At 57.3% G+C, this 15,442-nt stretch overlaps 1 protein-coding gene across 3 annotated transcripts; it reads left to right on the top strand.

Moving 5' to 3' along the window:
- The first annotated feature begins 1,018 nt into the window (after window positions 1-1,018).
- On the top strand, window positions 1,019-14,932 carry STAC2 (SH3 and cysteine rich domain 2). 3 transcript variants are annotated; one of them, XM_022558084.3, is made up of 11 exons: window positions 1,019-1,523; window positions 8,352-8,658; window positions 8,996-9,093; window positions 9,272-9,362; window positions 10,771-10,883; window positions 10,979-11,051; window positions 11,144-11,205; window positions 11,673-11,770; window positions 12,135-12,186; window positions 12,533-12,670; window positions 13,372-14,932. In XM_022558084.3, exons 1-11 carry the CDS (start codon window positions 1,434-1,436, stop codon window positions 13,474-13,476), a joined length of 1,227 nt encoding a protein of 408 aa, XP_022413792.1. In that variant the 5' UTR covers window positions 1,019-1,433; the 3' UTR covers window positions 13,477-14,932. The 3 variants fall into 3 exon arrangements, with proteins under 3 accessions (XP_022413792.1, XP_022413791.1, XP_022413794.1); XM_022558083.3 differs by having other exon boundaries at window positions 10,768-10,883; XM_022558086.3 differs by lacking the exon at window positions 12,533-12,670 and having other exon boundaries at window positions 10,768-10,883.
- Window positions 14,933-15,442: the final 510 nt, after the last annotated feature.

Here is a 15,442-nt window from a genome sequence, read left to right as displayed (position 1 = left end):
TGGAGGGAACACTAGGTTCAGCCCCTCCTCCAGGGCTGGCATAAAGGCAGGACCCTCTTGAGTGCCACCCACCCCTCATCTCATCACCCACAGCACATGAGGAGGAAGGAGAATTAGACCCAGAAGTCTCTCCACCCACACCCAGGGAAGGATTCTCTCAACCTCCAACCTACCTCCATTTTCTTGGATAGGCCCAGAGGTGAAGCTAGACCTTTTGATCAGGACCAGAAGAGGCAGGAGGAGAGGTAGGGGAAGTTCGGGAAATAGCAGGTAGGTGACATGCATTAGCTTCAGGCCAAGTGGACAGAGGACACCTTGGAGGGCAAGAAACCTCTTCCCCCTCACCTCTCCCTACCCCCATCTAACTCCATTTGTGGTAGGATCTTTAGGAGGGGGCATGCCTTGGAGCGGTTTGGGGACCTCAAGTGTGGGGACTGAGGCCTCTTCTCTGCTGAAGTCCAGGCAACAAGACTGGAAAACAATATAGCTGTCCTGCTTTCCAGGACAGGGCTGGCCTTTGACACATGATGTTCATTTGTCCATTCCCTGCTGAGGAAACCCCTACATAGTCCGAGGAGAGACACATTTGGGGAGAGTGTCTCCAGGGCAGAGAGACATCCAGTTAATTGGGTGGAAGTGTCCCCATTCTTCACGTCGCTATCAGGAAGTCCTACCTTTATCTCACTTTCAGCTATCCTTCTGCAGATCCAACCTATTTCTATTCCCCCCCAACCCTTCCAGACTCGAATATGATCTCCTGAGGCTTCCTTCAACCTTGTCACGCCCCCAATTCCGGTTTTTTCAGGTAAAACTGCTCCCTCCACTTCTTTACCCTCCAAGCCCCTCCCCATCTTGTCAAGCCCCCCCCCAGGCTCCGCCCAGCTCGCCCTCCTGGCCACCGCGGCTGCCAATAGCTGAGAACCTTATTTGCATAGAGGCGCTGGGGAGCTGCGGAGGGAAAGGGGAGGGACCAGGCGACCTCCTAAATCAAAGTTGGGAGGCGAGGACTGGGCGGAGGGGGTGCCCGGCTGGGGCCGGCGGGGGGAGGGGAAGGGGAGGGGGTGGCGGGGCGGACGTAGAGGACAGCGAAGCCTGCCGGACACTGACAGCTCTATCGCTCCCTCCCTCGGCTCATCCCCGAGTCCCCACTTCCCTCCTCCCCTCGCTCGGAGCAGCATCCTTGGTCCTCACTTCTGGGGTCGTCCTGCTCCCGCGGCTCCGTGTAATTACCTCCTCTCACCCACGAACCCGGGAACTTTCTCCGCCAGCACCCGGGAGTGTGGGGGGGGGTGCTTTGCCTGGGCGGGTTTCTCCTGGGGTTCGTTGGGGGGCAGTCTCTAGAGAAGGGCTTCAGGGTCCCACAGAGACGCCTGCGACCCTCAGCCTGCCTCCAGCCGGGCTGCCGTCGGGTCTCGGCACCCTCTCGCCTAACCATGACCGAAATGAGCGAGAAGGAGAACGAACCGGATGACGCGGCCACCCACACCCCCCCGGGGACCGTCTCTGCCCTCCAGGAAACCAAGGTAACTCGGGAGGCGCGAGGCCGGGACCCCTGCCCAGTGTGCCCCCAGCCCGGGCGCCCTCCTCCCGATGCGGTTGCCACTGTGGCCTCGGGTGCCCTGGGGTCACAGTAGCGGGGCCCGTGTGGTCCCTAACGCTCCGCGCGGCGACCCGGGGGCAGTGGGTTCGTGACGAGGGGCCACAAGGAGCCCCCATCACACAAGCACGACACGCCCTTGCGCGCGTGATGAGCGGACGCTCCACCGCGACCCTCCAGGGAGATTGTATGTAACTCGGGTTTGTTGGAGGGAGTCGGCGCAGCGAAGGCGGAGGCAGTGTGTAGCGGTGTGTAGCGGGTGTGGGCTGGTATACTCGCCCGCGTGTGCGTGCGAGGCGCACCCCTCCCGTGTCCGCCAGGTCTCTGTCTGTCCCTCTCTCTTTGCCTGTGTCTCTCTGAAAATGTCTCTACAACCTGTTTGTCTCTGTCTTGGTATCTCTCTGTGTGCGTCTCTCTCGGGTCCTCTCGGCGTCTCTGTGTGTTTATTTCTGAGTCTCTCTAGATGTCTCTCTCTGACCCGCCGCAGTCCTGCATTCGCTCCCTCCCAACCGGGTTAGGCTCGGGATCGTGAGGCCGCGGCCGGGGGCTGCGCAGCTTCTGAGTTCGCGCTGGGGGCTGCTGCGGCGCGGGCCATCACTGGCGGGGACCCGGGGACTGTTGTTGCGGCTCCGGATGAGAAAGACAGGCAGCCCACGCCAGCGGGCCGTGTGCCGGGGAGGGGGGCGGGGAGCTGATAGAAACAAAAAGGGAAGTCATCATAATTAATGAATGTCATAATTAACCCTAATTATGTATGATTGCTACTCCTGCGGGAGTCACAATGAATAAATTATTCCCCAAGGAAGTCAGGCGGAGCCCAGACTCCTGGCGCTGAAGGCGGTGGGGTGGGGGAGAGCACTGCTCACATTCAACCCCACCCCCACGCCTCTATTCTGCCTGCTCCCTCCCCGAGTTCTAGATGCTGACCCGCAAGAAGTTCTGCAGGAAGCGACCTGAGCGGGGGACCTGGGGATGGGGAGAGAAGAAGGGGCAGTGCTCTCTCTGCCCACCCCCCACCCCCCCAGATTTCAGGCCCAGACTACTCTCTCCCTTTCCACCCTGGTAAATTGTTCCCACCCGGCTTCTGTTACTCAGATGAGGAGGGGGGCAGCCAGGACCAGAAATGGGTGGGGTCTTTGGCTCCCCCTGGTATCACTGGCTCATCTATAGCTCTTTCCAATGCCCATCTTCCTCCTAATTCTGTCTTGACCGCCCCCAGGATATGAGGTTAATTCAAGGTCAAGGTCTTCAAGGGAGTGACCAAGGGAAGATGAGTAGGACCAGAGTGGCTGGTGTCTGGCTGAGGCACCCCAGGTAGGCTCCCCATGCCTAAACCAAAGCGACCCAGTGGGTCTCCACAGCCAAGTCTTCAGATTCACACTTGACCTTCTCCTGCTCCCTTCTGAGAACTAGACCTTGGGCTCTCAGACCACAGAGTTACCTCCCCCTCAGAGAGCCAAGTCTACTGGGAAAGGAATGAGGTGTTGGGGGGCAGAATATTGCTTGGAATATTTGTGACAGCTTCTTTCAAGCAGAAGATCCCCATCCTGAGGGAACTGAGCCCCATCCTGAGTCCCAGCGCCCCTGAGCTTCACAGCTGCCTTCTAGTCACCCTGGACAGACACATACAAACTCCTTGCTTGCTTCCCAGGGGATTGAGGGCCTCCCAGGTCCTGCCCTGATTCCCACACCACGGCCTGGCCACTCAGCCCCCTCCTTAAGAGTTCTCCAGAGCAGGCAGGAGGGCTGGGCAGTGCTGCCTCAGCGGTCAGCAGGCTGCAGGCTCAGCTGTGTGGGGAGGGGTGGTCAGGGCCTGGCAGGTCTGTACCTCCTTCCTCCCAGCCCAGGGACTGTCCCATGCCATCACCTCTGGGTCTGAGCCATGGATATCTGAGGAGCAGGGAAGGAATGGGAGTGTACACCTGACCTGGTCCCTCTGTGCCAGGCCAGTTGGAGCCCTGCCCCTTTGCCGCCCTCCCCTGTACCTCATTTATGAAGGACTCAGTAATAACAACACAGGCTGGATTGCAGGTCTGGGGGAAGGTACTCAGGAGGGCAGAGGTGGGCAGAGAGAGGATTCAGAACACTTGCCAGCCTCCTTCCATTCCCCCACCTCAACTTGTCCCAAAGTAGCTTCTGTCTTCAGACTGTAGAGGTGGAGAAGAGGAAGGGAGAGGGTCGGTGCTGCCCACCCAGCTCAGTCTGAGGCAGGTACAACAGAGGTGGCTGGTGTACTTGTCTTCATTAGGCAGTGAAGTCAACAGTCCAGACCTATTCATCAGTGTTGGGGCTCCCTGGGGATTTCTTGCCAGCCCAAGTCCAGCCTCCTGCTCACCCTAAAGTCGGGTATCACTCCGGCACCCAAGCTACTCAGCCACCCTCCTAGTGTCAGCATCGCCCTCTCTGGGTCCCCGTCCCATCCTACTACATAGGGCCTGCCATCACCCCCTTTGGTGCCATCTTTGGAAAGACCCTGCCATGCCAGCTCTGCCATCTGAGTCAGCTTGTGTCACATCTGCCACCACCCTCTGCCAGCTGCCTAGTGCCATTTCAGGAGCTGGCAGGAACTGAGGAAGGAAAGGACTGTCCAGGGTGTGGAGAGGTGGGGAGGAGGCAGGCAGGCCAGGTCCTGCCTCCAGGAGGGGATTCAGAATAACAGGTCTGATGGTCCAGGCTCCAAGCCAGACAAGCTCCTGGTGCTTTGGGAGGGAATGGGGTCCAGGTGGGCCAGCTTGCCAGGGTATATGGTGACTTCTTCTCACGCCAGGGAATGGGTCCTGGGACAGTGGGGGCACCAAAAAGATAGAGGGTGGGGAGGTAGAGAAAGGTCTTCTCTGGGAACTAGGAGTCCCGGGAATGGAAATACCTGGCCAGGCTGAGCCCAAATGAGGTTTGGATGGCCAAGCCAGATGTCTCTGGTGTGGGCAGGCATTAAGCCATTTGGCAGAGATGCCGTCATCTGCCCTCCAGCCGCAGCCCTTGACATCTGCCAGCCACCCCAGGTGGCATTCCTTCCCACTTCTCCACCCTCCTGGGATCTGGGGCAGAGTTGGGGCTGCCCTGGTGGTAGGGAACATTCTGTTCCAGAGGCTTTTGGTACCCTGCAGAGGTGGCTCTTGGCACTGAGGCCAGGCGGGGACCAGGAAAGGCCACAGGCTGGAGAGTAGGGAGGCTTGAAATCTCATCCTGTGAGGATTGCTTTGGAAATAATGGCCTCAGGAGGGGGGAACATCATTGATGTCTTCAAATATTTGAAGAACTGATGTGTGTAAGCGGGAGTATCCCTTCCTGGAGCCAAGGGAGGGACAAGGGCCGATAGGCAGGGAGGCAGGTTTCAGCTCTAAATAGGGAAGCACTTTCCAGCGATTGCAGCTGCCCAAAGATGGAATGACTGTCCCAAGAGAGGATGGGCTTGCCGTCACAAGAGGTGACCAACGGAGTCAGACAATAATTCAGAGGGGACATGGCCAGAGCAGTGCGGGGTGGGGACTGCTCTATGTGCCCAGTCTTTCAAGTCCCTTCTAACCCTACATTTCATGACAAGCCCATGGCACAACTGAGGGCCAGAGCTGAGGGCCAAGGCAGGGTGCTCCTGGTCACTTGGGCTCAATAGCCAAAGCCACTGGTTCAAGTCCCGGCTCTGCTACTTAGCAGCTGCGGACTCATGATGAGTGAGTGATTTAACCCCCTCAGCTCCTCACCTGCAAAGTGGGCCAATAATTGTCACCACCTCAGTGGGTAGTGCCAGGGTTGATGAGATTCTGCATATCAATTCCAGGACTCTGACAACGACAGTCCCTCATTATGTTCATAAGTTTAGGTCTTGCTTTGGGGACTTGAGCCTGTATTGCTTAGAGAGCATCTAACTCTGACTTGGAGGTGGGGAAACTGAAGCTTAGAGAGAGAGGAAGTGAAGTAACTTGCCTTCAGGCAGCAGATTGCGTTCTGCCCCCACCCCCCCAGCACATCCTCCCAGAGACCTCCTGTGCTCTGTGCCCACGGCCCCTGTGCAGAGCAGTGGGTGGTTCACCTGCCCCTCTGGGCCTGTCAGAGCCCCGAGAGCCACATAGAACATATTCGTGTTCTAATTAATTGTCCCTCTGGGCCTCGACCTCTGCCCCAATGCCCAGGCAGCTGGGGCCCGGGGCCCTGCTTCTCAGAGACACACAAAGAAGCCCACAGTGCTGCCCAGGAAGCTGGATTTGGAAGGAGCTGAGCAACTCAGCATGCCAGTCCCCCTAGGGCTCTGGCCTTTCAGCTGGCATACCGGGGCTCGCCTTTTGCCCAAACATTTCCCCCTCTGCTTTCCCCTCTGTCATGTGGCCTGCTGGCTTCCCTAGGGCTAGAGGGGCCACCACTTCCATTCCCTTGGCACACAGGCTGCCTGGTGTCCCAGCTGGGAACCCTGGCCAAGTCTCCCTGCCTAGAGCCAGGCCTCTGCCCCCCACCTCCACCCGTTTCTTTTTTTAACTGGTAGAAAGGAATGGGAGGGGTAAGGGCTTTCAACAGGAGGGGAGTAGGGCAGGGGTCTGGCTAGAGAGGTCCACATCTCACTCCGGGTAGAATAAGGGTGTGTTTGGGTGAGCAATGGGAATAACTCTGGCCTCACCGCAGAATCCACCGTGCACTCCAGAACACGTGCTCCGTTTAGGATTCCAGCCACTTGCTCATCATTTATTCCACAAACATTGACTGAGCACCCACTATGTGCTGAGGCCCATTATGGGGATTTGAAGCAACTTCCCCCGCCCCCCAGGGGCTCACAGCCTCCCGGAGGAGTGAGAAGTAAATGACAACATAAGCCTGATCGGAGCTATCATGGAAGCCCATCCAGATGCAGCCAACCAGAGGAGGGAGTGGTCCCACTGAAAGGAATTTCCGCAGAAGAAGAGACAGCTTCCCAGAGAAGGAAGAATCACAGGAAACCCTGAAGAAGAAAGCGGGAAATAACTGGATAAGGCAAAGAGGACAAACATGTAAAAAGCTCAGAGGCATGAAACATGGATGAGTTCAAGTCCTCACATTTGGGCTCAGGTGGAGGGCCTGGGGTGGAAGGGCAGGTTTGGCCAAGTTGCAGTTTCATGGCTGGGACAGGGGCCTTGGCTGGGTCCTGAGGAGCCATGAAAGGTTTTTTGCGGAGTCAGGGATCACCTCCCTGGCAGGTGCATGGAGAACAGGTGGGGATGGGCAAGGTGGAGGCAAAGAGCTATGGCCCTGAACCTGACAGGGTGCTGGAACCTGAACCAGGGCAGGGCTCTGGGGTGCTGAGGTGTTACAGGGGATGAACTGGAGAGGTGTTCTGGAGGGAGAATCAGCCCTGAGGATGAGGGTCCAGGGTGACCACTCCCCCACTCCCTGTTCAAGGACTGAGGACCTGGTGTGTTTTGGCCCCCAAAGTATTATTTTGTTAAGTCGAGTAAATGGTACATCCATTCAGTGAAACTCCTGTGCAGCCGTACAAAAAGAATGGTGAAACTCTTTGTGTATTTGTATGGAATGATTTCCAAGAAAAACGCAAGGCACGGGAGAAATAGTATACTACCATTTCTGCAAATTAAAAAGGAAATAAAACCTCTTGAATTTGTTTCTATCCAATTTCACATAAAGTTCTAGATTTCTTAACTGACTTTTTTTTTTTTTGGCTGCACGCAGCATGTGGATCTTCCTGTGCCCCCTGCAATGGAAGCACAGAGTCTTAACCACTGAACCACCAGGAAGTCCCTCTTAACTGACTTTAAATTTCATAAGTTCATGAAATGGATTAATATTTTTTATTAAAAAATTACTTTTATAAACAAAAAGTCTAGGGGTGGGGTAGGGAGGGTGGGAGGGAGATGCAAGAGGGAGGAGATATGGGGATATATGTATATGTATAGCTGATTCACTTTGTTATACAGCAGAAACTAACACACCATTGTAAAGCAATTATACTCCAATAAAGATGTTAAAAAAAAAAAAAAAAAGGTCTAGGGACTTCCCACGTGGCTCAGTGGTTGAGATTCCGCACTCCCAATGCAGGGGGCCCGGGTTCGATCCCTGGTCAGGGAACTAGATCCCACATGCATGCTGCAACTAAGAGTTCACATGCTGCAACTAAGGAGCCCATGTGCCGCAACTAAGGAGCTGGTGAGCTGCAACTAAGGAAACCGCCTGCCACAACTAAGACCCAATGCAACCAAATAAATAATTTTTTTTTTTTTTGCGGTACGTGGACCTCTCACTGTTGTGGCCTCTCCCGTTGTGGAGCACAGGCTCCGGACGCGCAGGCTCAGCGGCCGTGTTTCACGGGCCCAGCTGCTCCACGGCATGTGGGATCCTCCCGGACCGGGGCACGAACCTGTGTCTCCTGCATCGGCAGACGGACTCTCAACCACTGTGCCACCAGGGAAGCCCCATAAATATTTTTAAAAAACAAAGTCTAGATTTCTTTTTGAAAATTGAGAAACCTGGCAACGCTGGGCTGCCCCTACAGACTAGCTCAACTGGCTGAAGGAGACCAGCAGCTACTCGCTGACTGTCCAGTCCCCACCACTCCTAATTAGGTGCCTGCCCAGCCAGAGCTCCTTTGCTCGAGGAGGTTCCCTGCCTGGCTCTTGTGGGCACCTGGGATGGTGACCTGCCTTCTGGGACTTGGCAGCCTCTTTCTCAGTACTTCATCTCACCTCTGGCTCTCAGCCTTCAGGCTGCTGCTGGCCAAGGAGAGATCCCGGGGAGCCAGTCCCCTCCAGGCTCACAGCCCCTTTTCCTCTCTCAGCTCCAGAGGTTCAAGCGCTCACTTTCCCTCAAGAACATCCTCCGAAGTAAGAGCATGGAGAACTTCTTCTTTCGCTCGGGGTCTGAGCCCAAATGCCCCACCGAGGTGCTGCTGACGCCCCCGACCCCGCTGCCACCTCCCTCCCCACCACCAGCGTCTGCAGACTGGGGCCTACATACCCCAGCCCTGTCCCCCTGCCCGATCTCACGCCCCCTGGCACCACTCAAACCAGTGAGGCTGCACAGCTTCCAGGAACACGTCTTCAAGCGAGCCAGCCCCTGTGAGCTGTGCCAACAGTTCATTGTGGGTAGGTGCCTGGGTGGCAACAGAAGGGGTCGGGGTGAGTGTGGGTGTGGCCCATGGACCTGACTGCCTGATGCTGGGCTGCTGCTAAACCTAACTGTGCCCCTCCCTCTGGGAGGACACATAAGCACCCTTGGGGGTGGGTGGGGACCCAGTGTTGCTGTGTTTACTAACAGCTCAGGTTCCACCCTGACTGTGTGGAGGTCGGAGCTAGGCCCCAGGCTGGCATGAGGATGCCCAGTCCCTTGCTCCCTCATGCCCTAACCTGCCTCCTTTGCTCCTTGCCCTTCGATGTAGCCTCTCTTGACCACCCCCTCTTGCCAAACCCAAATTCTTCCCAGGAAACTCCAAGCAGGGTTTGCGGTGTAAGACATGCAAAGTCAGCGTCCACCTCTGGTGCTCCGAGGAGATCTCCCACCAGCAATGCCCAGGCAAGACGGTGAGTGGGAACCACACAGAGATGGCTGGCTGATGCTCCCAGGCCTGGCATGTGGGGGAATGAGTGCCCTGCAGGGCTGGTTCCTCATGTGGGATGGTGCTTGGGCTTGGGGAAGGCCAAATTCTCAAGGGGCTGTGACCTCCCTGTGCCCTCTCTCTGCCCCACCCCCCCGCCACAGTCCTCCTCCTTCCGCCGCAACTTCAGCTCCCCGCTCCTGGTGCATGAGCCGCCACCAGCCTGTGCCATGAGCAAGGAGTCCCCACCCACTGGTGAGTGTCCACTCTTGCCCCTGATCCCACTGTGGTGTGATGAGAGACCCATGCACTCCTCAGATGAGCACCTGAGTCACACTGGCACTGCCCGTTCTTGGCACTACTACCACTCCCTTCTTTTGTTTTTAGACTTCTTCTTCTTCTTTTTGTTTGTTTGTTTTGGTTTTCTTCCCCACTTCCCTTCTTTGAATGCTGCTGTCCTGAATGTAGAGTTCATTCATTCATTCACCCATCCTTCAACAAACACTTTATTGAACACCTACTAAGTGCCAGGCACTGTGCTAGACATGGGAACACAGCCCTGAAGAAGGTGGAGCTCATGGTCTAGTAAGGGAGCTAGACATGAAATAAATAATCACATAAATCATCAATTAACCATCATTTGGTGAATGCCTGAAACAGAAGGATAGGGAATAAAGAGAGGATAAAGTCGGCACCGACCTCATCCACAGAGGCAAAGAAGGCATCCGGGAGACTTGAAAGATAGGGAATTAGTCTGAGGATCTGGGGAAGACCAGTGTGGACAGGAGGCAGGCCAGAGGTAGGGAGAGGCAGAGAGTTAAAGAAAGGATAATGAGGATGGGACCGAGGGAGTCAGAGTAAAAGGGTGAGATGGGACCCTGGGTGCAGGGCCTCGGGGTCCATTTTAAGAGTGTTCTTTGGACTTTATTCTTTATTTTTTTTAATTGAAGTATAGTTGATTTACAATGTTGTGTTAATTTCTGCTGTACAGCAAAGTGATTCAGTTATACATATATATATTCTTTTTCATATTCTTTTCCATTATGGTTTATCACGGGATATTGAATATAGTTCCCTGTGCTCTACAGTAGGACCTTGGTGTTTATCCATTCTGTGTATAAACAGTTTGCATCTGCTAATCCCAAACTCCCAATCCATCCCTCCCCCACCCCGCCTCCCCCTTGGTAACCACAGGTCTTTGGACTTTATTATAAGGTCAATTTTTGTGTTTTTACAAGAGCATTCTGGCTACTGTGTGGGTTGGAGAGGCTGGACTGGAAGCAGGGAGACCAGTTGGGAGGCCATGATGGTTGCCAGGAAAGAGTTTGGTAGCTTGGACCAGGCTGGTAGCAGTGGAGATGGAGAGAAGTGAGCAGATTCTAGAAATGTTTGGGAGGTAGGACGAGGTGATGGAGTGAACACAGGCAGTGAGGCGGGCAAGGGGTCCCGGATGCTCCAGGTTTGTGCCTGGGCACCGTGGGAGGACACGGAGCTCTCATACCGTGAGGGAGACCTGGGAAGGGCAGGTGGGAGGAGTGCAGATTTCAGTTTAGGGCCGGCTGAGCGGGACAGCCAGCAGGGCAGCCAGGGCTGAGATGCAGGACTTCAAGGCAGAGCGAGGCTGGCAGCAGGGTGCCCGGCCTTGATGGTGAGTCCTCAGTAGGGGCCAGCGGGAAGGTGGACCCCGTCTATGAGACCCTGCGCTATGGAACCTCCTTGGCCCTGATGAACCGCTCCAGCTTCAGCAGCACCTCTGAGTCCCCCACACGGAGCTTGGTAGGTATGGGGAGCACCAAAGGGGAGCCTCGGGAGCAGAGGTCTCAGAGGGTGGGGGGTCCAGGGGTTGAGCCCTCCCCTCTCTGTGTCCCTAGAGCGAGCGGGATGAGCTGATTGAGGACGGGGAAGGCAGCATCCGCAGCTCAGAGGAGGGCCCTGGCGACAGCGGTGAGTGGGACTGGGGACCAGGGGCAGGAATGGAGCACAGTGTGGGCCGCTGCCTGCTGCCTCACACCCTCGCCCCACCCTGGCATCTCCAGTATTCACAGCCCCGGCCGAGAGCGAAGGGTCAGGACCAGAGGAGAAGAGCCCTGGACAGCAGGTGAGGCTGGGCTGGCAGTGAGCCCCAGGCAGGCCAGGTGGGAAGGGGCTGTTCTTCTCCTTGTCACTGATCCCTAGGTGGGTGACAGCGTGCTGAGTGGGAGTATCCCTGTTCCATCATTTATCCTCAGTCTACAGGGATGGGCAATGCCGGGGTGAGTAGGCCCGGGAGGCAGGGGTGTTACCACTCCACTGACCCAGTGCCTACTGTGTCCACTCCTACTGCCCCAAGGGTGGGCAGTTCTAGGGTGCAGCAGGTGGAGGAGCATCCCTCTTCTCCATCCCTGGCCCAGTCCCTTCAGGGGTGTGTAAGCACGGCAGATAGGACAGTCTTCACCTCCCCTGTCATTGACCCAGGAGCGCTGTGCCCCATCTCCTAGCCCCCAGGGTAGGCAAGGTCAGGGCAAGGGGAGAGTAGGTGGAATAAGAAAGGTGTCCCCCCCACAATGACCCAGAGCTTTTCCACAGGCCCCCAGGCCCCTTCTACGGAAGGATGTGGGGCCCATGTACTCCTACGTCGCGCTCTACAAGTTTCTGCCCCAGGAAAACAACGACCTGGCTTTGCAGTAAGTCCTCCAGTGGCCCAGTCCCCGCCCCGGGCAGCTGCCTGGCTCCAACCTCAGGGCTCTGTGCTCCCAGACCTTCAGGAACCTCCTCCTGGCACACTTGAGGCTACTGAGCCCAAAGAGGAGACAGAGGTGCCAGAGTCCAAGAGGGATTGGTGCTAATGTCATGTTTCCTGTCCCCTGCCCGGCCTCTGTCCTGGAGAGTGTCTGCCATACCTGTAGTCACTCAGGGTCCTCCAAGGGCATCGAGAACTCTCCCCCAGCTGAGGGGGGCATGCAGGGGATCTGGGGGCCTAGGACTGTTGGGATGCAGAGTGGGAGGGTCCCTCCTGCCCCATGTGCTACCTCCACTCTCTCATCCCAGGCCTGGAGACCGGATCATGCTGGTGGATGACTCTAACGAGGACTGGTGGAAGGTGACTTGGCAGGGTGGGGAGCGGAGGGTGGGGGGTGGTAGGTACATCACTAGCCCGCACCCTCAGAGAACACAGCCCCAAAGACCTCCTCTCCTTCCTCCACCGGCCCTAGCCAGGCCTAGGCCCACCCTCAGGTCTTACTCTCGCTTTGCCCCTCCCCGCCCCAGCCTTGTTCCTCCATCCACCTTGTGCCCTTTCCAGCCCAGAAGCCACCCGACTAGGGGCTCAAATACAGAGAAGCCAAATCTGGAGGATGACAGCATTGGCTCTGAGTGGGCATTAGGTCTAGAGAAAGCAGTGGGGGTCAGGGGGTGGCACGAGTGTTTATTGCCAGCCTCATCCCCAGGGCAAGATCGGCGACCGGGTTGGCTTCTTCCCAGCCAATTTTGTGCAGCGGGTGAGGCCAGGCGAGAACGTTTGGCGCTGCCGCCAACCCTTCTCCGGGAACAAGGAACAGGGCTACATGAGCCTCAAGGAGAGCCAGGTGAGGGCCTGGGCCCTGCATGGCTGGAGAGGTGGGCGTGGGAGAGAGGCGGCAGGGGTGTGGGCGAGGGCCCTGGAGGAGGATGCTTGCAGCCTGGCAGCAGGAGAGAAGGCAGGCTAGAAGCAGTGGGACTGGGAAGTTCCCTGGTGGCCTAGTGATTAGGAGTCTGGGCTTTCACTACCGTGGCCGGGTTCAATCCCTAGTCCGGGAACTGAAATTCCCGTTAAAAAAAAAAAAAAAAAAGCAGCAGTGGGACTGCAGGGCTCTCCTGTCCTCCCCTCTGGGAACTGGGGCTGGCAGCTAACACAGGCAGAGGGCTGAGTTATGTTAGAGAGTCGGGGCAGGAACACTGGATTAGGAGTCTAGAGGCTCGGGTTTGAATGCTGGCTCTGCCTTTGGGTTCTTGTTAACCATGGGCAAGTCCTTTTCCCCCTGTTACCTCCTCTGTGAAATGGTAGTTTGTCAGGGGCATTAGACCAGCTGATCTCAAAGGTCAGACCCGAAGTGATGCTCTGTGTCTGCTGACTGCCTGGTCTTGCACCCTGTACTCTCCTGGGATCTGCTCCCATCACCCGGGCTCCAACCACATCTGATGCTGGTCCCGTCATCCCCTGCGATGGACCGCCTGGGAGCCACCAGCAGGACTTGGGGCCAGGGATGCAGGCAGTGCCAAGCCTCAGCTTCATGTCTCTTCCGCTCAGATCTGTGTGGGCGTGGGCAGGAGCAAGGATGCTGATGGCTTCATCCGCGTCAGCAGCGGCAAGAAGCGGGGTCTGGTGCCAGCCAACGTCCTGACCGAGATCTGAGAAGAGCCAAGAGAACCCGGAAGCCACCCCTGCCTGTGCCCGGCCCTTGCTTCTGGCCCCAGGAGGGGAGCAGGCATCTGCCCACACTCTCTCTCCCTCTGCCCTTCTCCTAGGGGCCAGTCACCATGGCTTGGGAGGCTTCTGCACTGAGGAGGGTTTTATTTCATGGGTCCTGAGGTGCCCTGAGGAGGCTGCTGCTCTGAGACTTGGAGGTGGGGAGGAGGAGAAAGCGGGAGGGGATGGAAAAGCTCCAGGTAGGACCCCCTGGTGCCCATGCACTCCCAAAGCCCGTTGCCATGCTGAGTCCAGCCCTGAGAGGAAGTTCCTGGGGAACTTCCCTGCTGCCTCTTTCAGAGACCTTCCCCTGCCCACAGCATCTTTGCCTGCCTGACAGCTCCCCTCTCCTCACAGAGCCTCTGCTTGGGTCTTTGTGTGTGTGACCCTGCAGCTGCCCCTTTGGAAGTGGGGCCTTGGGAAGGTGCCTTCCCGGGTCCCTTAGCCCCAGCTCTGGGTAGGGAGGGGATTCAGGGCTGCAGGAGGATCCTGGTCTCACCACCTCTGTCACTCCATCAATTCTCAGGAAAGTTCTGCGGTTATCTCTCCCATTACTTGAAACCTGGGTGGACAGAGGAGGGGAGGGCTGAGGTCTGGGGAAGCTGTGGTAAATCAGAGACTGTCCCCTCAAGTAGCACAGTCACCACAGAGCAGCCTCATCTTACCCTTGTGCACTGGGAAAGGACACCCAAGAGCGGCCTGAACACAGAAACCCGATTAAGAACAAAAGACTGGCCCACGCCTGCTCAAAATAACCCCCAGTTCACTGTCAGGACTCTAAAAGCTCAGTTCCTGTCCCAGTCCTCTCCAGGCCCACCCCAGGAACCCAACCTTCAGGGCTGACCCCGCAGTGACCCTCCCTCACCCCCTCTCTCCAGGCTCTGCAGGGGACAGGGCTGCCTTTGCAGGGGTCCCTTTTCTGGTTGCATCTGCTCCCTTGTCCAGGACACAAAGCCCTGGGAGGAAGAGGGAGTGGGAGACAGACAAAGAATTCTGTTGGAGCACCAGGAGGGGAAGGGGGTAGGCATCCTGGGGGGGGGACACGCAAAGAGGACCCCGCCCTTGCAGGTTGCTTCTCTCTGGTACCAACTTCCCTCTCCCCCCAAGCTCAGAGCCTCCTCTTGTGCCCTTGATCGTGCCAGCCAATGCCACCCCCCATCCTAGGCACAGTCACACCCTCCCATGCAGTGGGAGGGACACATCCTCCTACCCACTGGCCCCTGCCCCACCTCTCCCTCGCAGAGAGGGGTACTCAAGCCACACTGCCCTGTTTGCTGCCATGAGGGCCCCCCCCCCTCCAGCAATGTCCCAGGGGCGGGCCCAATGCCCACTGTACATGAGGCTGCATGAGGCGTCTGCTGGGGCATTGCTGAGCCCCCAGACTCCTAATTAAATGTTTCTTGTCCCAACCTGTCTGCTCTATCTGCTTGGGCTAGAGGAAGGGAAGGGGGAAGGGGTCGGGGGGTGGTGGAGGTACGGAAAGGGGAGAGCCTGAAGATCGGAGAATGCGCTCATCTCCGAAAGGAGGGATATGGGGACAGCTGGCCCTGACAGTGAGGGTCCCCAAGCCTTCTCATTCCCTTCCACCCAAGCATCCTGAGCCAGGCGGGATCTGAGGAAGTGGGGCAGGAGGTTTGGGGGACGCCGGAAAGAGAGAGGGTGGGGCTGCGGCCACTTTCGGGTTCGAGGCGCTCCTGCCTCGCGCAGGGGGCGGGCACACACCTCTGCGTCTGGACCGTTCCTGCCCAGGCAGAGATGCCCTCGGAGACCAGCAGTCTCCGTACCCAGGGTCGGGGGCACGGGGGCTCAATACCCACCCGAGATCAGCCTCGCCCCCGCAGCCCCCTAAACCCGAGGCAGATACGTTGGCGGCGAGGACTGCCGCGGACGGTGGGGCCCTGAGATGACTCAT

This window comes from Delphinapterus leucas, chromosome 19 (assembly GCF_059928025.1).
Source record: "Delphinapterus leucas isolate spDelLeu-1000000601 "Yukka" chromosome 19, BTC_Dleu_Yukka2, whole genome shotgun sequence".
Taxonomy (NCBI): domain Eukaryota; kingdom Metazoa; phylum Chordata; class Mammalia; order Artiodactyla; family Monodontidae; genus Delphinapterus; species Delphinapterus leucas.
This window is presented reverse-complemented; position numbering and strand designations above follow the sequence as displayed.